The sequence below is a fragment of the Malania oleifera genome, chromosome 12 (assembly GCF_029873635.1).
Source record: "Malania oleifera isolate guangnan ecotype guangnan chromosome 12, ASM2987363v1, whole genome shotgun sequence".
Lineage (NCBI taxonomy): Eukaryota > Viridiplantae > Streptophyta > Magnoliopsida > Santalales > Ximeniaceae > Malania > Malania oleifera.
In genome coordinates, this window is record NC_080428.1 from 50,601,345 (window position 1) to 50,629,144 (window position 27,800).

Sequence of the window (27,800 nt, forward strand, 5' to 3'; positions counted from 1 at the left end):
ATACCGTTTGTGCATATACTAATTGGGACAATAAGAACACCTTGATTTTTCTTTAAATGTAAGCTCTAGTATTACATGGAGTTCTAGTAGGTTATAATTAAAATGGTAAAAATTTTTCAAAATCCATTCTACATAATGTGAGTAGGATAAACTTATGTCATTATGTTCGTGTAAAACTCAATTACCTAAGATCACATTTGCTTGTCTCAAATCTTTCATCTTATAATTTGAAGCTCAAAACAATTTTCTTGAATCAGCAATTTCTAAACTAAAATAAAAATTCAGCATACCATCAATATAAAGACATTATTACATCAATTCAACATCAAATTTATATACACATTTATTTATTCAGTAATTCTATATCCATTATCTACGGGAATGCTATAATAATTTTATTGTCATTGTAAAGATGCTTACTTAAATCCCTATAAAATCCAACTAGCCTACATACTTAATGTTTAGAATGAAAGTTTTAATTCATTGTTGTTGCATAAAAAATAGGGCAATTATAATTGACGGACTTTAGCAACTAAACCTCTTGACCTTTATTTTTTATATTATAACTCTTAATTTCCGTTCTATTTTTTTTAATTTATTAAGCATATGACCTTAGTTTCTTTTTAAATAACCATTTACAAATTATTTTATATCTTGCCAACAAATGTATAAGCGCCAACCTTTTGTTTATTTTTTTTTATAAATTTTAATTCATCCTTAATTGTTTCCTTTAAAATCTTTTTATTTTTCTAACTAGCTTTGATGAACTGTTCTTGAGTTACGTTTTATGTCACTGTCAGAGTGAAAATGCACGCAACCCAATTAAATCCAACAAAGTATTGATGAAGCCCATGATCTCACTGAGTTCAATACACCTGGATTAGTTCGCGCATTGCATCATACTATTTTTTTATTTTTTATAGTTTTAGTTTTAATTTTACTTTTTTTATATTCACTTGTCACGAAAAAATTAAAGAGTAAATCAATAAATTATAAAAGCTGCAAAGACTTTATTGCAATTAGCATTTTTTTTTTTTTTTTATCATTCCTTGATAGTCTGTATAGTTAAACCAAGTTTATGTTAAAACTTGAGACTTGATCTTAATTTTTACTGTTTGGAGTGTAAATGTAATTTTAAATAAGTAATCAGTTACAGATAATAATTAGATTTACTTTAAAAATATAACTTACTTGAATGTAACACTTGGATGGGACTCTTGTGAGTTATTAATTATTCATCTTGGCTCATTGATCTCACAATTCTATAATATAAAAGAGAGCTCACATAATTAGAATTTACAAACTCAAAATCTCCTAGTACACATCCGATGTAGAACCATGACAAGCTCTCTCACATCTAATCTCTAACATCCTCATTAGAATGACTTACACCTCTGTATAAGATCCACCCACATGATAATACCTCCTAAATGACTCTAATTTCAAATGTAACAATCTTAGGCCCCGCTTTAACCCACTAGTTACATGGGGTTGTCTTATAAAAGACGTCTTACATCACTCCCTGTAAACTGTTTTCTTCCTCTTTTGCTTCTGGTTTCCTTTTGTTTTGCTTCTTTCTTTTATTGGCTTTTATTTATTTGTTTTGCATAGCTAATTTATTGGAAAAAAACAAGAACTCTACAAACTGAACAGCAATACCTGAGTTTACAAGTGATCCGATCAATTTTTTCCTAAAACAGCACAATAAATCTGCTCCATCTCAACAAACAGTAAGAAGAAGAAGAAGAAGAAGAAGAAGAAGAAGAAGAAGAAAGAAGAAGAAAATGATGATGATGATCACCCCCCCACCACCCCCCCCCCCCCCCCCCCCCCCCCCCCCCCCCCCCCCCCCCCCCCCCCCCCTCTTTTTCCTTCAATCTTTCACGTCTGATCCCAACCTGTGGTGCGCGAGGACAGAGTTTTGGGAAGGCAAAAGAACTGACGGTCTAAACATTTGGACTACTATCACAGCAACAGGCATCACACAATGATGACAAAATCACACAAACTTGAAACTCCCCAACTCTTCAAAACTACGAAACAAATCATCCCTAGAATTAAGCAGGCATGGACTGCCGAACCCCAAGCCACCATCTGCTTCACTGCATAAGCTGCTTCACTGCATAACAGCACGATTTAAAGCCATATGAACCGAGTGAAATACTTGAATAATTGTATCAAAATGCCATGACTAGGTAGCTACTTACCTCTGCATCTTGACCTGCAGCAGCTCTAGCAGAACCATCCACCTTTGAGGCTTCTTCAGCTGTGTTAATATGATAAAATTATAAATAAACAAATTAAAAAATAGCACTTTTCCATTGCTCTATGCAAGCAAAAATTTAGAAATGTGCAATAAGATCCCCCAGCAGAAAAAAGTCTACTGAATAAAGCAACCAACAAGAAATCAAAAAAGATAAAAACCGAATGCAAGAGGTCTGGAGCAACAAAAAGGCACAAAAGTTAGAAAGAAATTGAGGGGAAAGCTGGCCATTCGATGTCGTGAAAAAATTATGAAATTTAGCTCCAAACATCAACTTCCATTTTATTTACAAAAGCTATAAATCATAGAACAGTAGATTTAAAATAAAATATATATAAATAAATAAATAAAACCATCCATTCTTTCTTGAATCTTATCTGGATTAGTTTCAACATTTTGGTATCAACCACAGAATCCCAAATAACTCCCAGAACAGATCATTTATGTATTGACACTATTTATAACAGCAAGCCAAATGCATGCTTTATTCCATCTGTCGTGGAATAAAATGTGAAATTTGAAAATAGTCATTCCTTGTCTATTCCATGTTATAAATTCATTGAAAAAAATTGCATTGCAATTTTCTTTATGATGACAACACATCTCCTTTTTGTAAGTTATCAAATCCTCTTATATTGCTAGGAACATTCTGTGCACCAAACATAAGGGTTCAGCATTGAACATGCACAATCATAAAAATCATGCAAGAAACAGAATCCCTAACAAACCCTCCTGGTAATTGAGAGTATCAAAATAAAAAAACTATATTTACATGACAAAACTGATTGTTCATTTCCTGTATCAAATGTATGAAAAGCTGTATTCTAAAACAGCATTCATAAAAAATGCGCAGCCCTCTCCTAGTGCTCGACTTTTATACCCCATCCATCAGTTGACCTCTTCCAAAATGCTTTTTTAATTATTTTTTTTTAGAATTTTGTCCTTTGGAACTGCCATCTACATTGTGAATCGAATAAATGAACATAGTAGCAAGTACTATACATTTTTCAACGAGTGCGCATCTTTTTGACCGCATGCATCTTCAGATGGGCTTGCTGTGATGTCCTCATTGAAACTCATCCAAGAAGGTATGTGTAGGGCTGCAAACAAACCAAGCCGCTAATGAGCAGCACGAGAGCTCGGCTCAGTTAGGGCTCGTTCACACTTGTTTATTATCTAAATGAGCAAGCCCCAAGCCTAATTCTTAGACTCGCTTGTAAACAAGCCGAGTGCGTACACACCTGGCTCAGCTAGTTTCGACTCGTGACCAGCTCAATAACTGGCTCGAATGAGCTCATTATTAGGCTCGTTAAGGAGCTCAATAATGAGCTCGTTAATAGGCTTGTTAAATTGGTCCAATCCCAAGAATCCAATACAATCCCAATCGCCCAAGGACACAAATTCTGACTCAAAACAAAATAGGTGGATTCATTATATCATTTATGAAATTTCAGCTCGAGCCCGAGCATGCAAATGAGTTGAGCGCGAGTTTGAGCCTGAGCCAATATTTTTAATCATGAGCTGAGCTCAAACTGAGCCGAGCCCGAGCCCGGGCCAAGCTCTAGCTCTACTAAGCCGTGCCTAAGCATGCTGAAACTCGGCTAAGCTTGGCTCGTTTGCAGCCCTAGGTATGTGAGCTTTTGTGGCATTAAAATTCTACAACATACGATTTAGGGGGTTGATTCATTAAGACAAATATTGCGGCATCATGGTCGCTCAATTAAAGGAGGAGGTAGAAGTGTGATTATGTTTAAACAGTAGGGGAAGCAAGTGTCAGTTTTAATGTCAAGAGAAGTCTGCGCCTTTTTGGCTAACCTCGAGGGAGATCAGTCTAAAAAATAAAGCAATCTGCTTAAAAAATTTCAAGCTTTCTTGCACTAGAACATATGGAGTGTCAAAAGTAAATAGGTAATATATATGCACTAGGCATCAGATTAAAAATTGTTACTGGAAATAATACAACAGAACGCGATATCTTCACAAAGTTGTGTTAAGAGGGAAAAGAAAAACATAAATATGCCCAACTATAAAAACATAAATCATCCCAAATATGACAGATTTTCTGAGCAAGCTAGAACCCATTTTATAGAAAATAATATAGCACCACATTTGGTTTGCAGAATTAGAACTGGAATGGAAATAAAATTCAGATCCCAGTTCAAATTTCAATGTTTAGTTTACATAAATGAAGGTGGTATCGCACTCTCAACAGAATGCTAGATCACCCATTTAATGGGATGGTGATTCTTACTCATACAGGTAGGACTTACAAGTCCATCCTTGACTCTCTTTTGATAGACAAATATAACCCTCAGTAAATAACAATAATTATAACCATTATAATAAAATAATAAAATTGACTAATAAAAATAACAACAATAAAAATAATAATAGCAATAAAAAATAGAAATAATTATGACAAAATACAACAAACAATTCAATGCTTGGATGGTGGGTTTGTTTACATTACCGAGCAATTCCAATGCTAATTTTAAAGCTCATTTATAAACAAGGTAAGCTTGAAAAATTAGGCTTGACTCGTGTTCTAGGTTCATTTTCTTTCTTGGATAGAAAAAGAACATTTATTAAGGGAAGGAAGGGGGCAAAAACTAGAACTACAAGGCAGGGGGCACCAACCCCAAGTGCAAATTGGCCAGAGAAATACCCCCTTAAACAACAAAAAGAAAGTGCCCAGATTGTGGCCTAGGAAGATAACTTCATCCCAAACCAAAAGAGGATGAGTGAATTTATCTAGGAAAATCCTCTTTTTTTTTTATCCACAAGACCAAAATAAAGCTGAAGAAAGCACAACTCCAGAAAATCCACTTCTTGCCTCCCAACCCTTGTAAAATCATGCACACAAACTTGGTGCACACACACCTCACCAGAAACACCAAACCTATTACTCCAAGAATAAAGAGAGGTGGGAAATGTTCTCCTGTGAAGACTAAGAGATGGAAGCGAGGATAGTGCATGGAGAAAGAGGGCCAGTCTGGGCCCCATGCTCATTTAGAAGATCTTAATTTTGATTTATTTGGTTTTATTTTTTTACTTCTACTTACTCATTTAAGGCAAGTATATCCTCTTACTTTAGGAGAGCATTCTCTCTATTTATGAGGACCGGAAACACATTAGCAATTGGATTTTTTGGGAGAAAGATACTGAATATTTGAATTTTAGGCCCCCGAACTAAGAAAACATTTGAGAAGGGAAAAAAAAAAAGAGGGTATCCAATTTTTCATGTTTGGTCATAAAGAAAAGTGAGAAAGAAATTATAATATATGATAAATCATAAATAAAATTTTGATCTTATGCGTCACTAACATTTGTATTTACTTAAATTTAAATCAAATTAAAATAAATTTATTTTTTTAATAGTATTTTGATATAGATAAAAAATAAAATGAAAAATGCATTTCCTTCCTTTTTCTTTCCTTCCCTCAAACAAAATCCTTGACCCAAACAGAGCCTTAGGGCTTTTCCCATGCATTGCATTTGACATCCATTGGTACCAAAGCACATCTACACCATGCTGCTCTTGCACCAACACTATCCGCCAAATCCACCTTGTCATCAACCCCTCCCTCCTCCCCTCACTCACGATTGTAGCCCTATTTCACCTGGATTCAATTGACACATTCCATAGCCACTCAAGTTGCATGTCATCTTGACATTCATCTTGCCATTGTCACCGGAGAAGTTAGAGCAGAGCTTCTATATCCTCATTGCTATATGACCTTTTCCATCAACCAAACCCACCATTCATTAGACAACTACAGTACTACCACCATCACAAACAACAAACCTATTCACAGTTGAAGCTCAACCTCATAGTTCCATCACTATGGTTCTCAATCATCATCAATGTTGACTCTCATTGATCAAACTAGGTGTCTGTCCACATCTTATCAATTGCCAAGCCTTTTCTATCATTGACCTTTCTCTAATTCAAAGAGGTCTTGCAACTTTCACAAAACAGAACATGACTCTGAAGAAGGATTCCTTCTTAAACCCATGTTGATGTAGGGGCAGCATCAAGGTTCAGCAGCCATGGAGAAATTAGAAGAGAAGAAAGGGGAGGGAGGAAAGAGGAGATACAAGGGGGGAACTCACGTTCAATTCAATTCAAATTCATCAATTTCCTACAACATGGCTTTCAAAAACCATTTATAAGAAAGCTGCTTCACATGAAATTACACATAAACCCTTAAAACTACATTACATTACAAACATACCCCTAAATACACAAGTAATACAAATAAGCCCCCAAATGCACATAATACTCTACCAATTAAACTAAACACATAATAAACCACTAACTTAACCCACCAATTCCTTGACCCAACTCTTAAATATTTTCTAGCAAGGATCTTCCCAAGGTCTTGCTTCTTGTGTGACATCAACTCTCCCTCAATTAGAAAAAGTTCAGCCTCGAATTTTGAAGTGTTGGAAGATCATAATTAAGAAGCAAACTTGGATTCTTCCAAAGCCAGCGCTTGAGTGATATAGGAAACCACGATCCTTTGGTAGCATCATAGATTTGAATTGAGAGTTAGCATCAATGAACATATTAGGAATGACAAACTAAACAATTGGTATGTCTAAAAGGCTTTGGATGTCTTCATACACATTACTTTCCTTCCTTGTAGAGATTGATTGGTAGAGCGGGCTTTAAAATGTTCTTACCATTATAGTTGAAGACGTGTTCTCATGTCCTTGAATCAAACTTAAATCATCCAACCAAGGAAAACCAAAGAGTACATGGCCAATCTTCATAGGTATGATATCACGCCAAACATTATCAAAATAGCCACCCATTTGGATACGAACCAAACATCTTTCATAAACATGTAAGGTAGTGTTATGAATCCAAGACAACTCATAAGGCTCTAGATGAGGTTCTAGATATAAGTTGCAATCGAGCAACTCCATTTCTAGAAACCACGTTCATAGGACATCTTCCATCAATGATGACTTTGCATGCACTTCCTTCATGCTTGAGAAAGGTGGGAAAAGTTTGAAATTGTCCCCAAGGTATGATAAATGGCATTCCTTTGTCCAATAATTTGTCAACATAGTGCTGAATTTATACTTTTATATACTCCAATTATACATCACCAAAAGTTCTTAGCACGCTTGCCCACAGTACTCAATCTAGTCATGCAAAACCATAAACTTTCTCCATTTTCAAGAACTATCTTAAATTCACCTTAGAGTGTCATGCTGAAATGAAACAAATTCACCTTGAAAATTCACAAACAGCAACATTAGAACCTGGTTTTCAGTGCTGGCAGGGAGAATTTCCCACTTTTCCTTGCAAAATATCAAGTCTAGAACCACTGTAAATCAAAATCTCATGAGAAAACAACAATTTCTCTTGGATAGAATCAATTTCTCACGATTTTGGAAGCAAGAGAAGACTCCGGCAGATTCCCACTTGCAGGTCGCCAGGGCGTGGGGCGCGTGCACGCCAGCTTCTGGTAGACCAGAGGCTGGTGAATCTAGTGGTGGTGGCGGTGTGTTAATAAAATCATTAGAAGTTAAAGATTCAAGGGGACTGATGGCTGGAATTCTTTTGGCCGGCGTGTGGGGCGCGTGCACGCCAGATTCAGGGTGTTGTGTCTTTGATTATGTGGATGGTGTTGCAGGATGGTCACTGGAAAGTGTTCAAGATTTGGGGGCACGATTGGAATTTTGGAATTTTTTTCAGAAACTGCTTTCCAGTATTTTTTTTTTTTTTTTTTTAATGCAGAAAAAGTTTCAAAACAAACATTATGAGATGAGAGACTAACAGAGAGCAAGAGTGATTAATGGAGATAAATAGAGAAAAATAAAGAGGGCAGAAGGCTACTAGGCAGCAAACAATTATGAACAGAACAGGAGATCAGAACAGAAAAAAACAAGAAGAAAAGAGGAGAAGAGAAGAAATCAGAAATAGAGAGAGAATTGAGACAATTAGGAAAGAAAATTAGAAGAAGATAAGAAAAGAGGGAGATAACAGGGCAGAAAGAGGAGAGAAAGGGAAGATGGGGGGATTGAAATGGAAGAATGGAGATCAAAGTTGGGCTCTGATACCAAATGATGCAGAGGCAGCATCAAGGTTCTGCAGCCATGGAGAAATTAGAAGAGAGGATGGGGAAAGGAGGAAAGAGATACAAGGGGGAAACTCACTTTCAATTCAAGCCTACAACATGGCTTTCACACACTATTTACAAGAAAGCCTCTCCACATGAAAATTGAAATTACATATAAACCACTAAAACTACATTACATTACAAACATACCCCTAGAATACACAAATATTACAAACAAACCTCCAAATGCACATAATACTCTACTAATTAAACTAAACAAAAATAAACTACTAACTTAACCCAACAATTCCTTGTCCCAACTCTTCTTAGGTAGCATTTGGTTTACAGTTGGAATTATAGTCGGAAATGGAATGTCAAATTCCTCTCATGTTTGGTTCAGCAAAGAATCGAAATCAAAATTGCATTATAGTGTTTGGTATGTATAAACATAGGAATCATAAATGAGTCTAATTTATCAATTATGTCATTACAGTATTAAAAATTTCATCAGTTAAGTTAATATGTAATAATGATGTTATAAATATAAAATATATAATTATCATAACATATTGTTTTATTAAGATATATAATAAATATTTTTTACAATAAAATCATTTTGATAATTATGTACTTGATTATACTTTGCATATTATATTTTATCATATTTTATTATTATTTTGTTTTAACTATATTACTAATATTATATTTTATCTTATATTTTATAAGTATTATATTTTAATATGTAATTAATTAAATGTAATTATAAATCTCATATATTATAACACTATAACATAATTTATTATTTAATATAAAATAATAATATAATAAAACAACCACCATAGGATTATATTTTATTACACAATAGTATTTTATTCCCTTTTTATATATTATATCATTATTAAAATTTACTATTACATATTTTTTATTGATGATATTGAATTATTGACAATTACTATTTTATTTTATTTTAAGGGTATACATAATAATATAATAAATAAATAATCATACCACAATTATATCATAGTATTCTATAATTTAATACTATTCTATTACTTTTTATGTGTTATAATATTATCATATATAATATAAATATTATTAATTATCATTAAAATATTTTATATTTAAAATATTATTATATATTTATACTTAATGGTGTCATAATATTAATATCATTTTTTAGATTGATGTAATATATATCATTTTCCATTATATAATATTATATTAATATTATTTTTTAAATTTATGTAGCATATATTTTATTATATAATATATAATATTATATTATAATAAATATGTGCCTGCTTATATTTAATATATAATAGTATTATATTTTTTTCTATAGCATATCATTATTATATTTTATTATTATATATTTATATTAATGATAATTATAAAATATTTTATTTTATTTTATTTTTAAGATTACAAATATTGATATACTAAATCAATAATCATACCAAAAGTATATCATAATATTTAATATTGTTCTATTAATTTTTATATGTTATAATATTATTATATATAATAAAAAATATTAATAACGATGATTGAATATTTATATTAAAATATATTATAATTTTTAAATATTAATAATGATATCATAATATTAATATTATTTTTAAAATTTATGTAATATATATCATATTACGTTAATATAAATAATCATATTATAATAAATACTGTGTTTCCAAGAATTGAAATTTGATTCTAGAGTAAGCCACGAATCAAAATGTAGGCAAAAAGGGGATCCCATTCCTGCATGAAATGGGAATCAAAATGAGACTACCACAAAACAAACATTAGGAATGGGAATCAACCATTTCGATTCCTACTTCTAGAGTTGATTCTTCTAGCAAAAATTTTCCCAAGGTCTTGCTTCTTGTCCTACATCACATGTCCTAAACAAGTTCAGGCCTGAACTAGACCTTTTTGATGCCCCAAAGCTACCAATTATATGTCAACATGACATATCTAAACTGCCTGAAAGGGGGGCGGCGGCCGCCCCGCGGGGGGGCCGGGGGGGGGGGGGGGGGGGGGGGGGGGGGGGTGGGAGTGGGGGACAAAAGTATGGTGACCAAGGATCAGTTTGAACCAATTCAAAGGGATGTCACCAAATTGAAAGAATTGGAGTGATCACATCCATGTCCTCGTAGAAAAGAATATCACTAATTGGCGGCACATCAAGGAAATCTCATTCATGGGAATGTTGTTGATCTTCATAGAGATGTCATATACTACAGTAGCAAATTGAATGTTGTAATAGTCTGCTTAAACACATTGGTAAAGGAGTAAGGAATTGTGGATGGAAGTGGTACTTTTGGCTTTATTGCAATCGCAACTAAGCAAACTCTAGACTACCATCCAGGTAACTTCCAACGTATTTCATGACCGAACTCTGGTATTAAGGTCACTTGATTTCAACAGGGAGGGTAAGCCAGATGACCAATATAACTGCCAACTAGAAAACATTTTTATTTAGACAGGTGTTAAGAACAAAAACAAAGTAAACGTAGCCATCACTCATCTCAAGGGGTATGCTAGAACATGGTGGGGAAATATAGTCAGTGTAAGAACTGTGTGCAAGGGTCCATAATTGCTTGCAACAGTATGAAGGGAATTAATGTCCATAAATTTACATTCTTTAGATAATAAAAAAATTTCATTAAAGACTAAAAAAGTACAACACATGGAGGATAAGGCATTTTCCACAAAGACCAAAAATAATTGCAATAGCTCTGCCTTCTAATCCATTTGAAGATTGGACGGCAACAATTCCCCCCAAAACCCCGACGGAAGTGTGTCCAAAAAGAAGCAAATAATAATATAATAGTAATAATAGTAATAACTTTCTCCCAAAGCAAAACCAGAGAAGACTTCTGTTCTTTGAAGACTCTTGCATTCCTCTTGGGCCATTGAATCCCTAAAATGGCATACATTGCATAAGTCCGCGAAGTCCTCCCTCTTCTACTCTTCCCAAAACCCCAACATTTCACCAACAAAAAATCATGCACATTTTGCAGGGCCAACCAATCCTAACCATAACAAGAAAACAAAATTTCCAAATATACCTCACCACAATGAAGAAAAAGATGAACATTACTTTTGATTGCCTCATGGCACACAAACATCTGGACTAAAAGCCTAATTTTCCTTTTAGATAACAAAAACTAATTAATGCAAGAAATAAGAAAAAACTACAGGAAAGGGGATAAGCCATCCTCCTTCAGAGCAAAAACAAAAGGAAAAAGGAAACAAAGTATATACATCAATGCTGCCTTACAATTCCTTTGGATATCAGACAGCGAATTACCATTAAAAGCCCCAAAAGAATGAGCCCAAAATGCAGCCAAAAATGAAGCTTTCTCCCAAATCAAATGTGTTGGAGTCCTTTGATCCCTGAATTTCCTGGGTTTCTTTTCAAGCCAAGGAATCCAAAATATAGCAAAAACAACACAAAACCAAAACCTTTTCCCTTTTTTTTTCTCTTCCTCTTGAAGCCACAAAAATGTGCCGATACGATATCATAAGTAGTCTTCAGAGCCACCCAATCCTTGCAGCTACAGGAAAACAAATTATTCCACAACACCCTTGCCACCTCACAATGTTGGAATAAATGACAAATAGTCTCACTTTCCTTGCCACACAACAAACAAACATCAGGACTGAGAGCCTTCTAAGGCCTCTAATCTGAAGCAAGCCATTTGTATTAACCCTGTTGAGTGCCAAAGTCCATATGAAAGCGCGAATCTTAAAAGGGACAACAACCTTCCACACTACTTTATCCAGATGAAACGGACTGGGAGTAATAGGTTTAGTCAAACGGACAAAACAAGACTTTAAAGAGAAATAACATGAAGAATCCCCAACACAAAGCCTACTATCCTCCCTAGTTTTTTGTAATGAAAAAATTCATGACTCTCAATGGGCAAGCAAGCTCTTCAATCTCTCTCTCATTGAGACTCCTGAAAAAATGGAAGTCCTAAGAGACAAGACTCCTCTCAGAAGAATAAAATTCAGACATGCATAGATGAAAGTCTAGACAATCGAGGCACAAGGTATTATTCCAACAAAGTCCCACCCACACAAATATCTTCCCAAAAGTGAACACCAGCCCCAACACCAACAGAATAATGAATGAGATGAAAGAAATAGCTAGAAACCTGAGGCAAATTTCCAAAGGCATGCATGATAACCAATACCACTCCCCTTACGTCATGTTTTGTTTGCAAAATGGAATGGGGTAGGAAAAAAAATAGAATGAAAATTTGAATGTAGAGTACAATGAAATCAAGTGATAAATTCGATTCCATTCTGCCCAATTCCATTCCATTCAAATGTACCAAACGTGCAGTTAGTATCCCACCCATTCCTATGAATACCATACTTACCCTTTATTATTTTGTGCCATAAGGAAACAGATTCTGAGGGTAATCTCCAAAACCATTTGAGCCTTCTAGGATCTCCTTATCTGTAGCAAGTCATTCATATTAATCCCATAGTGATCAAGAGTCCATATGAAAGCCCAAACCTTAAAAAGAACTTTTGCTTACCATACAACTTTATTCAAATGAAAAGGAGCTTAGAAGATTTTATATCAACCTCTCTTTCATTGAGACTATAAAACAAATAACAATCCCATGAAAGAGAACCCCCTCCCTCTCCCAAAAAAAACACGAAAAAGCTAATCTGATATTGGTGCATTATGAACAGTAGTTAGTCTAAACATCCACAGCACCAACAACTCCAACGAAGCCTCTCCCACCCAAATATTCTCCCAAAAACAAATTCTATTACCAGTCTCACTTAAAAATGAGTAGAAAGAAAGAAAATACAAGCTACCCAGGAAACAAACTTCCAAGGGCTCGCATGGGTAATGTTGCCACTTCCTTTACATCACACCAATTCCAATGAATTCTAATAGTTACTCTTAATAACCTGATGCCATAAGGAATTAGATTCTTAGGGGAACCTCCATAACCACCTTCCAATTAGTAAGGAAGAGGATATGTACCCACTATGATCCTACGACCCAGATTCGCCCAAATGATCCAAGTTACAACAAAAATCGGAATCAAGTAGAATCATGGTAGAATCGTAGAATCGGAATCATAAGTAGAATCATACAGATCCCACTCTGTTACCTGGATTGGGAATTTTTTTTTCCCTTTTTGGGCTTCACAAATGCGGCCCAATACATGTTTTTATTCACCCAAAGGCCCAAAAAGGTTTATGTTGGGTCCAAAGTCTTCTAGAAATGGGGCGAAATGGCTCCTAGCCTCCCATCAATGAACAAGTTCAGTGGAATCTGCACCTACTTCCCTGGAGTTCAAAACCTCAGTCCTCTATTCATTTAAATTCAGCAACCAAGCACCTGAATTTCTTTCCTGTTCGACAACCAGAGAACCCTCCATCTAGTGACAGATGTTTGATCAGCAGCAGCTAGCAGTCTTGCAGTTTGATCAACAGTTCTTGGTGTTCAACAACCATAGTTCCAGGGGTTTGACAAAAACTCAGTCCTCAGTCCTCTTGTTTTTTTGGTGTTCGACAAGAACACGTCAGTCCTCTTCAACACAGAGTTCTTGTTTGATCAGCAGCAGCTAAGAAAAGAGCCAAGCCAGCAGGCCCAGCAGGGGTATGCTTTGAAATAGATTTTTTGCTTCTTGAAAAGACTCAATAGTGAGCACTGTTTTTCTCCTCCTCCTCCTTTTCTTGCTCTTCTTCGTTTTCTTCTTTTTATTGTTTGAACTTTTTATTATATTTTTAACTTCGTATACTTACAAAGTTACTAACCAAGGTTTTAGTATTAAGACTTGTCATAAAGTTTCACATATATAACTTTTAAATCTTTATTTTACATTGAAATTAGAATCTTACGATTCTTGATCTGATTCTACGATTCAATCCTATAGACCCCTCCAACAATCCCACTTTGAATCCCGATTCTAACAACCTTGGTCAAGAACGCTTAGAAGGTAACTATACCATGCTCTCACCCAACACGAAAAGGATGCTGACACCTGTCCATGAGAGTTTCATAAACTAGTCACGAAGAGCCAGTTTGACAAGAGCAAGCAACAATGGATTATCATAGGTCATCTAAAAATATGGAATTCAAATAAAAACTCCACAACCAACACTTTGATTCCATTGACTGCATTCTAAAAGAAGGGTGTAGAAAGGAAATACATGTAAGGCAACTTGATGAAGTGAACAAATTGTGTTGGGCCTAAGACTCTGGCTACCCCAACTTTGCCCAAGCCAGTTAATGTAAAAGGGAGTTGATAAACCCTGGTAAGAGTGCTATGAATGCAGTGAGAACGATTATTTCTACCATCTAATACCCCAAAAAAGAAACATCTTAATTGCGGTAGAAGTGAAGTTTGATTAGAAAGGGACAAGTTACGTATATGAGCCACTGGATCTTTATAGCAAGGAGCCTATGGTACAGCAAGGAAACCTAGCCCAAGGTCGTCTCCTAAGCCAAACAAGCTGAGACAATTACCCATCAAGGCCAAAATTAATGTGATATCAAACCATTTTGTTCCCAACTGGTGTTATATCACTTAAGCCTTAAGAATTTGCCTGATGCAAGAATCTAGTTAATGGATAGGGTTTGCAGATAGTGGAGGGAGAGTAATGACTGGAGTTCAGAGAGGTAGGAGAGTGGTGAGACTGCTTACAATAGAGTTTTTTCCTTTGGGAATTTTTTTATTTTGTTAAAGGGTCATAATTGTTTCTTTGCAAATGAATTAGTTTTCTTCTTTTCTCTCCAAAATTTTCTATTGTGGAAGGGGCAAAGGTAACCCATTCTCCCTTTTCTTTCCCTCTCCACTTCTTTTCTCCTCTCCTCTCCACTCCACTTCTCCCCAACCAATGTACACTTACATCACATTTGGTTTGCGGAATGAAATGGGATAATAATGAAATGGAATGAAAACTTGAATAGAAAGAATGAAGAAATCAAGTGATAAATCCGATTCCATTCCATTCCTATGTACCAAACATGCAATTAGGGCTTTTATCCATTGCAATGGATCTACAACACTTACACATGTTTTAGACTCATTTAATAATTGACCTGGGCTTGAAAATTACATTAATGAACTTCAGCGTGGAACTCATTTCACCCTAAACCTAGAATCTACCCTTCCAACTCACCTTAACCCATTACCAAAGTTCACCTGGAATCCTATGCCTACCCTCATCCATACCCAGAATCCTGACAGTTTTCTGGTCCTTTTTGAACCTTAACCTCACTGAGGATCATCAACCCATCTGATACAATTTTCTCAAGTGAAACGTTCACTGAGAGAGACTTCGAATTGGGTATCATCACTCCTTTAGGGCTGACAGAAAAATTTTCAACTTCAGTAGGCTGCCTGTTTCATAATTAATAACTATTTGTACTTATGCTTCATTCTGTTTTGTTCTTTTTTCTTGTGTTCCTAAGAGGATATCAGAGAAAGAGAGAGAGAGAGAGAGAGAGCTCAACTTGTTTGGGTAGTGTAATAAATGAACCAATCTCAAGCTCATTTATCAAATAAGTGGGGCTTAATAGTGTCGAAGTTTGGTTGGGGTCAGCTCATTTGCAACCTTAATAAGATTTAGCAAAGTAAATCTTCAAAATTGCAACTATTGTGCGCACAGACACACACACAATGTAACTCTTGATGTATTATATTCATTTGTTCTTTTTTTATAGATTGGCAAAAAGGGAATTCATTGAAAGGGCACCAAGGGGGTGACACCCATTTACAAGAAGTAAAGGGTAGAAAAAACAAAAGTAAACAATTAACAGTGTGACAGCATAACCAGGAGATTGAAGATAAGCAAATGCTACCCACTAAACCACGAGGAAAGCATAGAGACCCATCTATCCTTGAAGATTGTGGGAGAAATAGAAGTTCATTCATGAGCTCCAGCATTTCTCTCTCTCCACAAAGTCTAGAAGATGGTGAGAGGGATCAAGGAAAAGGCCTTTCTCCTTTACAAAAATACATTTCCAAGCCCATACTTCCTTTCCCACAGATTCAGCAGTGACCAATGCTGTCCCGAAATATCAGAGTCCAGATTCCACAAAACTCTGGTCCAGAGGCAGTGGAGCAGAAGGTGTTCAACAGTTTCAGCATCAAATTTGCAGAGAAAGCATCTGTTAACCAAGGTGAACATTATTGAGTGCAAGAATCTTCCCTAAAGCTGCATTCAGAGAGAAGGGGTGGGGGGGGGGGGGGGAGAGGACCAACAACAGCTTTGGTTGGTGCAAGAGTTTTCAAAATGTCTTTCCGACACAAGCACTTGTCCAGCTGCTTGTAGAAGGAGCTGATCATGAAGTTACCATTTCTATTGAGCCTCCATAAGGGCACATCTTAAATTATCTATAGGGAAAATTTCTATAACGTAAGCCATAAAAATCAGCAAAAGCATCAAGCTCCCAATCCTGAGCAGTTTGAGCAAAAGGGATGTTCAAGGCTGCCTGGTTGATGGAATGGTCCACAGTCCACACAGTATTCTCCAAAGCATATTTGGTCCAGGCAAGAGTGAAGATTGCAAAGAATTGAGAGCTCAGGGTGATGGCTGCACCAGGAGTCATGCAAAAAGGTGTTGTTCATATTTCAAACATGAAAGTGGATGAAAGTGAAAAATCCTTCCACCCCTTCCCAATAGATCTCCAAACATTGACCCCATAGTGCCTAGTCTCATTGGAAATCCACTGTGATCAAGTTCTTACTCTAAAGCAATGATCTTTCACCAAAGTAACATAACTCCTCCTTGTTCAGGAATCTCCACGTCCACTTGCCCAAGAGGGCCTCGTTGAAGAGAGAGGGATTTGAGACCCAAACAGCCTCTTTGGATTCGTTGTCGGACAACATCCCATCTAACTAAATGAATTTGAAAACCTCCCCAGTATTTCGCCAAATACATCTACTTTGAATGTCATCCAATCTTATGGCCACACAACAAGGAAAGGGGAAGAGAGGCATGAAGTAAGTTGGAGGTTGGAGAGGGCCCTTTTCATGAGAGTGAGCCTACCGCCTCTAGAAACTAGTTTTTTTTCAAAACAATAGGATCCCAAATTCTTTTTTCCTTGAACTTTGCACCAAGAGGGAGACCAAGATAGTTCAAAGGAAATGTCCAAACTTACAACCCGTGATACCAGCCAAGAGTTGTCGTTATTAAAATTTCCAATGGGAATGAGACCACACTTTCACAAATTGACTTTAAACAACAACAACAAAGTAAGCCTTAAGGGCTAGCTGGGGTCGGCTACATGAGCCATTTTCTATCAATTTACACGATCATGGGCAATTTCCTCCAACAATAAGGGCTATAAATTCTTATTCACTATCTCATTCCAAGTTATTTTAGGACTACCTCTATCCCTTCTACTGCCACTAACAATATAACTAGCTCACTCCTCACTAGTGCACTATTTGGCATACCATGTAGATGCCCAAACCATCTAAGTTGCTCCTCCCTCATCTTATCTTCTATAGATGTTATGCCTAACTTACCATGAATTTGTCCATTCCTTAATTTATTTTTAACATTATGTCACTCATCCACCTTAACCATCTCATTTCAACAACTTTTATTTTTTAGATATTGTTCCTTAATTGCCCAACATTCTAATCCATATAGCATAGCTGGTCATATAATCGTCCTATAAAATTTTCCTTCTAATTTGAAGGGTATTCAACTATCACACAACATGCTCAAAGCACTTCCTCATTTTACCCAACCTACTTTAATACTATGTATTACATCTTCCTCAATTTCTCCTTCAACTTGCAAAATAGCTCCAAGGCATAGAAAGCTACCAAATACTATTAATTTCTTTGCCATCAAGTTCAATATTTTCTTCAATATTCTTCCTACCACGACTAAAAGTACATTCCATATATTTTCTTATTTCTACTTATCCAAAAACCACTAGATTCTAAAGTTTCTCTACATAATCCTAACTTAGATTCTACTCTGCCCTTAGTTTCATCAATCAAGACAATATCATCTACAAACAACATACACCATGGAACCTCATTCTAGATACTCCTAGTAAGTCTAAGTTCATCCATCACTAGTGCCAAACACTACTTCTAAGCAAAGAAAATACATGGTTCTTGATGGAGAACAATTCATTTTGCTCATGATTGTTGAGTACCGCAAGGCAAGAATGGTTTTCATCATCCTAGAGGTGGAAGAACCGGAATGGTTCCTGAATTGCACTTTTGTGCCAACAACAAACTCTTATCTTGGCTTCAAACAAAGATGAATGGGAGAAAACCCTAATGCTCCAACTCATTGAGAATGATTTCGACAGGTTACTTGCTTTTTCAGAATTCAAAAACCAACGGAGGATGGAGCCAAATGGAATTGCCCAAAGGATTCGACTCTAAAGGATGGCATAGAATCTCTTTAGCGTTAAGGAGTTAGGCCATCAAATCCTTGCTAGGCACGCTCGAAGGACTGTTATGGGCCACATGGCTAGTTCTCCGCAAATACCCCTGTCTCTCTACCCCCCCTAGCACAACGAAGAAGGTTTTTCGCTCTGTTGAAGCAAATAGAAACCTTGTTGCCCTCACTATGGCCATTACATCAACATTTTTCTCAAGAAAAGCAAAACGCAATTGGAGAATGTGGAGACAACAAGTGCACTCACACACTCGTTCACTCAAGTAGTTGCGGGAGAATAGAAGTGCAATAGTGGTCCTGTTTGAGAATTTTTTTAATTTAGTGAGCTGTCCCCTCCTAGGCCCATTGTCTTGCTTTAAAGACTTTGGTGACAGCCTCTCTTCAGCCTCATTTTCTTCTTCTCCCTTTTCTAGCCAGACCTCAAACCTTTTGCTTCATTCTTTAAGAACAAAGGCCTTGATTTCCCTCCTTCCCTCCCCCCACCTTAACCCTAGGTCCATCTTCCCTCCTCTCGCAAAGGATTTTCAGATTCTCTTCCCTAACACTCCTCTTTGTAGCTCGAGCAAAACATCATATTCAAAGAAGGAATGGACCAACTCGGATGCCCCTCCAACTCCAAGTAGCCTTGCTGATAGCTTAGGAGGTTCAAGACTCCTGTGCTAACCCCACTTACAATAACCCAATCTGAATCTGGCCTTGATTCCATTAAGCTACAAAGCACTCTTGGGCTTCAATTTAATGAAGTCAAAAACGCCAAATTTTGATGATTTCAAATGTAGACAGGAATCAATTCAAGGACTCTGTCTAAATCATGGTTGTCAAACTCCTGATCTGGACCGTACGATCCCAAAATAGGATTTTGATCCAGATCGTGAGGGGAATCGGGATCACACCAGAATTGTATAGAATTGTAAAGTTGTAGTATCATAGACTCGTAATTGGATTTTAGGAGACTAATGCGTGAGCAAAAATTGAATTTTTAAGGGCTTGGGCTTTATAAATAAGGCCTTCTATGAATTTCAAAAGCCCACAAATGGGCCTTCCTCTGCTCTCTTTGGCCCATTTGACCCAAAAGCTTCACATTTCAGGGAAAAAATTAGGGATTTATTTCAGGCAACAACAATCTAGAGACTCCTTTAGGTCCTTTGACACTCAGCAGTAAGCAACAGAACCTTGGCAGTAGAACCAGTCACAGAGCTCCTTCAGGTCCTTCGAAAGCAGCAGGAGAGCCTTTGGCAGCAGCCGGCATCTCCAATCGCAGCCCTCATCTCCTTTGACAGCAGCAGAACAGAAACTGAGAAGCAGAGCCCCTTTGGGCTATGACAGAGCTATCTCTTCTGCGAACAGGTCTATCACTTCTCTCTGCCTCTTTTCTTATTTCTGCAGCAGCATGGTATCCTTCCGAAACTCTTATATTTCCTTCTTGAAACTTGAAATCTTCTAGAACTCTTATTTCTTCTTGTTGATAGCTGGGACTTGAAATCTTCATCTATGTTCTTGAGGTCTGAAACTATGAAAAAATTCTGAATTTTTCTGATCTTGTTTTGATAATATGAAGATTGGAGATTGATGATCGACTCTAATATCTGATTTTCAACTTTTCACCATGACTCCTGAATTTCTAATTTTGTTTTTATTATTAACTAGGCTTATCTTTGTGCACGATCCTCAATTCAATTCTACAATTAGATCCTGTGGACCCCCAACCATCCTATGTAGGATCCCAATCCTGACAACCTTGGTCTAAATAGGTTCTTTGGAAGGTTAAGATGGTGAGCAAGGCCATTGGGGTTTTTTTTTAATGGTTTAAAGGGAAAAAAAAAACCAAAGAGAAAAGCAAACTAAATTGTAGGAGGAATGTATGTGGCAGCAAAAAGAAAGATAAGAGTAGGGGAATTGAAACAACTGGAGTTTTTTGTTAACTATAATAGAAATGGGAGTTTCTTTTAGACCCTGAGGTGGCTGGCTACAACAAGGGATATTTGTTGGGCTGGACTTTAAAACTCATCGTTTGGAATGTCAAGGGCCTCAACAATAAAGTGAAAAGGTCTTTCCTAAGGAGAATGGAAAGGAGATGTGATATGTGCGGAAACAAAATTGGACTCTATTGACAAGAATCTCATTACCAATGTCTAGGGACGAAACAGCAGCACCTCAATTAACTTAAGAGGGAGAGGGGGGGTTGGGATGATCCTGGTCTTGTAGAAAGAAAATATCGTTGAAATAGTTGAGCATGCAACCAAAGTCTTCTTAGGAAGCTAGATGACAATTTTTCCTGGCTATTTATGGAGTTTGTATGGACTGGGTGAAGGCATTTCAAGACACTTCCAATGGAATGATTCTATGATGCTAAAACATAAAAATGGGATATTCCGTGGAATATCATAAGGGGTTCTAATATGGTGATACACCTATCTACCAGTACAAAAGGTCTGAGGGAACTTTAAGTGCTTTCTTCTTGTGAATTCTCTTATTGATCACTCCCTTATTGGACGTGATTTTACTTGGTCCAAAATCTCAATGAGCTGGGAGGAATATTTTCCCACGGTTAACCAAAAGCTCCTCCCCAGCCCTCATATCAGTTTCCCCTCTTGTTAGACACTCAAGGATCTAAATGGGACCGTGGGACCAACTCCTTTCACTGCTAAAACATGTCGCTTAAGCAAGGCGATTTTGGGATGCTTATCAAGAACAGGTGGCCCATTTCCCATTTTGAAGGCTTTGCAAGTTGCATTCTGATGTCCAAACTGAAGCAAAATCAAGGAAAACTTCAAAAGCATAGGTGTAAGAATCATAAAATTTTCTATTTGAATCGTACGCTTCAATATCGAGAAATTCAAATCACATAGAAGAATTGCAAAAGGTAGTGAATTGAGGTGAACAGTATGATCCACTGGGTGAATTGATGAATTGAATTGAATTGTAAAAATTGTAAGATTTGGATGTAACTCCTCTAAAATCCAACTTTAACATTTTTAAACTTGTTTTTCTTTTTTCATGGTGGCCTTCTATTTGCCCCTCTAAAATCCAACTTTTAAGATTTTTAAACTTGTTTTTCTTTTTTCATGGTGGCCTTCTATTTGCTATTTAGATGATTTCTATCCCCAAAAGAGAAGAAAGAAGTTTTTTGGCCCTATCATTTGCACCTCTATTTTCTGCCATTTGATAAGATTAGAAAAAAACAGAGTTGGAGAAAAAAACCAGTCTTGAGAAGGAACCAGTCCTGAGAAGAAAACCATAGTCGGGGTGCAAGAGCTTTTGGCTGGCATGTTGCCCTCTCCACTTCTTTGGATTTAAAATGCGATCTTCATTAGTTTTTTTTATATTTTAGAGAGTTTTGTTTGTGTTTTATTACTTTCTCTTCTTGTTTGTCATTAGAGGAAGCCCATGAATTAAAAATGACTATTTCTTTATTGAATACCATAAAGGTCAAAATTTTGTTGTTGTTTATGACTTATTCCCTTAAAAACCATAAAGTTCAACTTTTCATTAAACTTTTTCTTGATTCCTCTCATTATTATTATTTTTTTAAAGGAAATTTTTTTTAAAGGAAAGCATACACATGAGCTTTGTATCGTTAAACATGTAAACTTACACCATAAACATGAAGTTCAATTTTTTAAAATTTTTAGTGGGTCCTTATCTTACTTTTTAGTGTATCTTGAACTTTTAGAATTTGTGCTTTAGTTTTGAGTCACATAACATGTGTTTTCAAAGAGACTAGCTTAACTTGTACTTGATAGAGGTATGGTTAGATCACGGTATATCTTTTCTATATGGCTAGTTTTCCTCTTATATCAATATATGTTCGAGTTAAATAGATCATGGTAGGATTTCAACCTACAAAACTTGCTTCAAAGGCAAGCGCCTTTCCAATTATCAACATGGATGATCCATTTTTGTTGAAATTTTAGTGTATATTACTATTTGCTTGTATGTACATCCAATTCATTTGGATCAATTTTTCAAATTTTGTACTGAATCTTACAATTCAATTCCATTCTCGATTCTCAAATCTCGATTCATGAAATTGGGATTTTGATTCACAATTTGAATCTCGATTTAACTATGCTCAAATGCGGAATAAAAATCACTTTTGGTGATATTCATGCAAAGAAAGAAACAACCTTAAGAAGAATCTAGGATCTTGATGTTGTTGAGCTTTCATGAGCCCTTAAAGAGGAAAAAAAAAAAAAAACCCCTCTTTATAAAAGAATAATCAAAGATAATTTATATGAAGGCTTGGAGACAAAATTCAAGAGCCTTATGGCTTAAGGAAGGAGACTGTAACACCAAATTCTTCCATTGCATAGCCAATGCCCATAGGAGATATAGACCACCTTGAACAATGACATCATCAATGGGGAAACTTTTGATGAAGGAAGGGACTCCGAATAGGGCATTTTCAATTTCTTAGTAGCTCAGTGGTAGAGCAGCCGGCTGTCAACTGGCTAGTCATAGGTTCAAATCCTACTTGGGGAGAATTGATTCATTCTGAATCAAAGAATTTAGAATGAAAGGGCTCGCTTTGCCCATTAAGAGTAGGTAACCTCTTTCCCGTCTTTGTTTCTATTGCATTCTATTCCATTGTATCACATTCTGTTTTACAATATTTGAGAATTACTATCAATACCTCAATGCAGATCCTGGACAACCCTTTGTTCCATAAGCCAAAGAAGATCCTTCTCCTTCCTTTTTTTCAGAATAAAGGAGGATCTGGACAAAATTGCTGAAACGGAAGCAAAAGAGATCAAAATGAATGGAAAGGTAAAAAAAAAAAATTACTCTGTAAAATGAAAGTGACATGCTATAAAAATAATCCATTTTCTGAAACTTCTTATCTGGATGAGAATCAAAAAAAAATTGAAGTTAAAAATACTTCAAAACAAAGAAGGTAAGGAGCTCTTCTGTTTTGAAACACCTTTTGTGACAAGCTTCAATAGAATATGTAACTCCAATGCTAGGGACCTGGGACACCCTTTTGGCAAGGAAGAAATTATTTGCGCTCTTAAAAGTTGCAATGGTGATAAAGCTCCTGACCCTGACAGCTTCACCATAGCTTTTTCCAAGCAAATTGGAAAGTTCTCAAGGTTGATGCTGTCAAGATCTTAAATGAGTGCCATTCCACAGCAGATTGATGCTAACATCAAAGATCTCCGTAGGATTAGCTTGGTTGGCAGTGTTGACAAGCTTCCATAAAAATTTCTCGCAAATTGACTGGAAAAAGCAATTACAAAAGTCATAGGGCAGCATCAACATGCCTTTTGTTGAAGGGGGGCTATCATGGATGCTGCCCTCGTTGCGTTGGAATCGTGGGTTGTAACTCTAGAGCTGAAAAGGGTGGAATTGCCTGCAAACTTCACATGGAAAAAGCGTATGACCATCTTTACTGAGATTTTGTTCTACAAGTCCTCGGGGGAAAAAAAGGGTTGGGGGGGGGGGGGTTCGGGGCTTCTGGTGCCAGTGAATGGAGTAGTGCATCACCACTCTGTCCTTCTCAATTCTTGTCAATGGCCCTTTAGGATTTCTTCACTCCTCCAGAGCATTACAGCAAGGAGCTCTCCTTTTCCCTTGCTCTTCATCATTGTCACAGAGATTCTCAGCCTCTTGTTGCACAATGCCTCGAGATCAAGACTTCTAAAAGGGCTGACAGTGGCAAGAAGTTGGAGGAAGTTGGAAGTTTCTCACCTCTTCTTTGCAGATGATACCATGATTCTAAACTATTTGACAAGCTTTGTTGTGCTTCATCTTAATTTTTAACTATACATTTTGCAACGTCCACAATGTAAATCTCAAAACTTGAATATAGGGTTTCATAATGGAGTTAATTATTATTTATGAACCTTCTCACAAACAAATCATGATTTATCAAGAAAAGAATACAAAATAAAACACTCCAAAAGGCAAAAGGGCAACAAAATCTCAAAATAAGCACACACAATGTCTTAGAAATAGTTAAAACACATGAAAACAAGGAAATTGTCAGTGATTTTTGTACCCCAAAAAAGAAAATAGGTGAAATGTCACAGGGATCAAAAATAATAATGTACAATTATACCAACAAGCCAGATTTGTGTGCATATGAAAAAAAAATTCAAATTCAAATATACACAAATCCAGTTCCATGTTTCCAAGAGTAGGGTAGCAATACAAGAGGTAGATTATAATTGGTCATTAAACCAAGCATCCATTGCATAAATTAATTGAAAAAATAAGTGTAGGTTCACTTTTTGTGCTTCATATTATGCAACAAACAATATATATTACCTCCATCCTCCGGGATGTCAGAAGTCCACAAGGTAAGATTGTCTCTCAGGAGCTGCATAATCAATGTGCTATCTTTGTATGATTCCTCACTAAGGGTATCCAACTCTGAGATAGCTTCATCAAAAGCTTTCTTTGCAAGATGACAAGCCCTGGAATACAATTTCCCATTTACGAAGTATGCACATGCCCCTTACTCTTCAACAAAGAAAAAATAAAAGGAAAAACAAAAAACAAAAAGCAACAACAAAATAGACGATCGCATAACTTCAAGTAAAAATACCTTTCAGGAGAGTTCATTATTTCATAGTAAAAGACGGAGAAGTTCAAGGCCAAACCCAGCCGGATTGGATGCGTAGGAGACAGATCTGTCTCAGCAGTACTAGAAGCTGCCTGTGAAAAAGTTACAAAAATATGTGAACAAAATGGACAAATAAACATCCCAAAATACTGTTCTGAAAACAAACTCCATCTTGGAAATCCAAGCTTCAAATCTCATTGATTGGGATAAGGCATTTATGGTTGGGGTGCGTGGTGCGCACACCACTGCATTTCCCACATAGATAAAGCCCATAAATGGTTATATTTCAACCCTCATGAGTATGCACTATGCACACAACCATTTTTTCCTATGCATATTTCTACAGTAGAAGACAGCACTCCAAGTCCAACTTTGAACAATGTTGCTCTAGAATAAGAAAAACAACTGAATAGGATTCAAATAAGTAATCCCATGCAGCCTGCAGGGGGCTTTGTTGTTCCCTTTTGAACATATAAGTTAAAGCACAAAATAGAAAGCCAAAATCATAAAATACCACAAAGTGAATAATTATTAACATAAGATTCTAGTGCTGCTCTAGATCAAAATAAAGCTAGGTCAAAAAAACTCGAATGCTTGCATTTGCATTTCAAGAAGCCAACGAAATCAAAACCTTAAAGGTTAAACATACTTTAAAAAGCTAGAGAATCCACCCTTGCCACCCACCCCCCCCCCCCCCCCCCCAAAAAAAAAAGAATCTAATATATTCCATTGTTGTTATATGCCAACACATAAAATAAATTCAACCTTAACTATGCCACACTGGGTGGAGCCTCCCAGCATACCTCATATGCTTTCAATGACTGATCAGCAGCCTCCTTCCTCTCATTACCAGACTTAAACTCGGCCAAATACCGATAATAATCCCCTTTCCTGCAACAAACCCAAATCCAAAACCCTTATAAAATCCAGAACTCCCAAATCATAAAAAGCTATTGAGTGCTGCTAGGTTAGCATTCTGACCACACTGCTTTAAAATACATAAACAAATAAGTAAAGGAGCTAAACCAAAGTGAGCTCTGCTTTCAAATGCCAAGAAAGTAGCTTCAGAATGCTAAACACGCGACAGCTAAGAGGTGCCAAAATCCACTCACATTTTGTAGTAGAACACCGTAGACTCCCCTGCGGAACAAGATGGAATGAGATGCTCATCGATTACGGTCATTATATCGCTACAAATGCCGGAAAGCTCCGATTCAACCTTTCGCCTGTACTCCTTGATCCGTTTTACGTTCTGATCGTTCCCTTTGCTTTCCTCCTTCTGCTCTATCGACGACAGGATCCTCCACGAAGCCCTACGACCACCAATCACGTTCTTGTAACCCACTGAAAGAAGATTTCGCTCTTCGACAGTCAATTCAACGTCCAGCTTCGCCACGTTCTTCATTGCATCCACCATTTCTGCAGCAAAAAATAAACAAGCAATCAATCATGCAACAAACTAGAAAGACTAGAGTTAAATCAACTGATTTAATACCCTAAAACCTATTAAAGTTACTGAATGAAAAAAAAAAAAGGAGCAGAGATTCAAGATCTACAGAAGTATAGAAAGAGAGTAACCTTCGTAGCGCTCGGCTTGTTCAGCGAGCTTGGCGATGTAGACGAAACTGTCACGTTCCTTCGTGGACGCCATTACCGACCGGTCTGCAAGGCTTCTCTCCCTGACTCTCTCTCTCTCTCTCCAGTGGCGTGCGACTGAAGAATGCCTTCTTCCACCTCAGGATCGCTGAGACGAACACGAGCACAGTGGTAGGGCAGGCGGGCAGGATCCCATGGAAATGGGGAAATTATAGAACGTGCTTCCCTCTGTGCTATCTATTTAGTATTCACCTGCCGAGTCAAATACGTAATAAATGAGTCCCACTAATAATAAATAAGATATTTTAAAAAGTAAAACTCCTGTCACCTACAAGCCTCGGACCTCCCAGTACAGTATCAAACCCACGGGACGGTGGTCTTTCCCCCTAGTTCGCTCACGGTTTCCATTAGCTGGTTGGACGTTCGATCAACTTGAAATCTAGGACACAGCCCAGGACACCTCGACAGAAATCTCCCACTTGATTGTCAATTTCTTTCCACCTCTTAGGGGCAAAAGTGGAATTTAATCAAATGGACACCTACACATTTTATAATTTGTGCATGAAGAGAGGGTGCTATGGCATGCGTACGTGAGCTACAAATCATGCCTATACGCACATTGCAACAGAAAACGTTCTCTAAAATATTCATTGTTTTAATATTTTTAAAGATGATAAAATATTTTTAAAATTATGCAATTGCAATAATTAAGATAGTAATTTTTTAAATAAACTATATCATAAAAATTAACTATATCAATAATTGGGAAGCAATTAATTTATCATTTAAACTTTTCAATCATCATAATTGGATAAAAAGAATTTAATCAAATAATTTTCAATATCTTAATTTAAAATTAATCCTATGGTTTGATCACATGAATATACTTTAT

General features: G+C 36.5%; 1 protein-coding gene across 1 annotated transcript; it reads right to left on the reverse strand.

Annotated features, from left to right (window-relative positions):
• Positions 1–1,939: 1,939 nt before the first annotated feature.
• On the reverse strand, positions 1,940–27,160 carry LOC131145082 (14-3-3-like protein D). Its single transcript, XM_058094151.1, has 7 exons — positions 26,891–27,160; positions 26,425–26,731; positions 26,116–26,203; positions 25,295–25,404; positions 25,015–25,163; positions 2,208–2,266; positions 1,940–2,119 (listed from the first exon to the last, which is right to left on the reverse strand). The coding sequence occupies exons 1-7, from the start codon at positions 26,961–26,963 to the stop codon at positions 2,117–2,119; spliced, it is 789 nt and encodes a 262-aa protein (XP_057950134.1). The 5' UTR covers positions 26,964–27,160; the 3' UTR covers positions 1,940–2,116.
• Between the last annotated feature and the right edge of the window lie 640 nt (positions 27,161–27,800).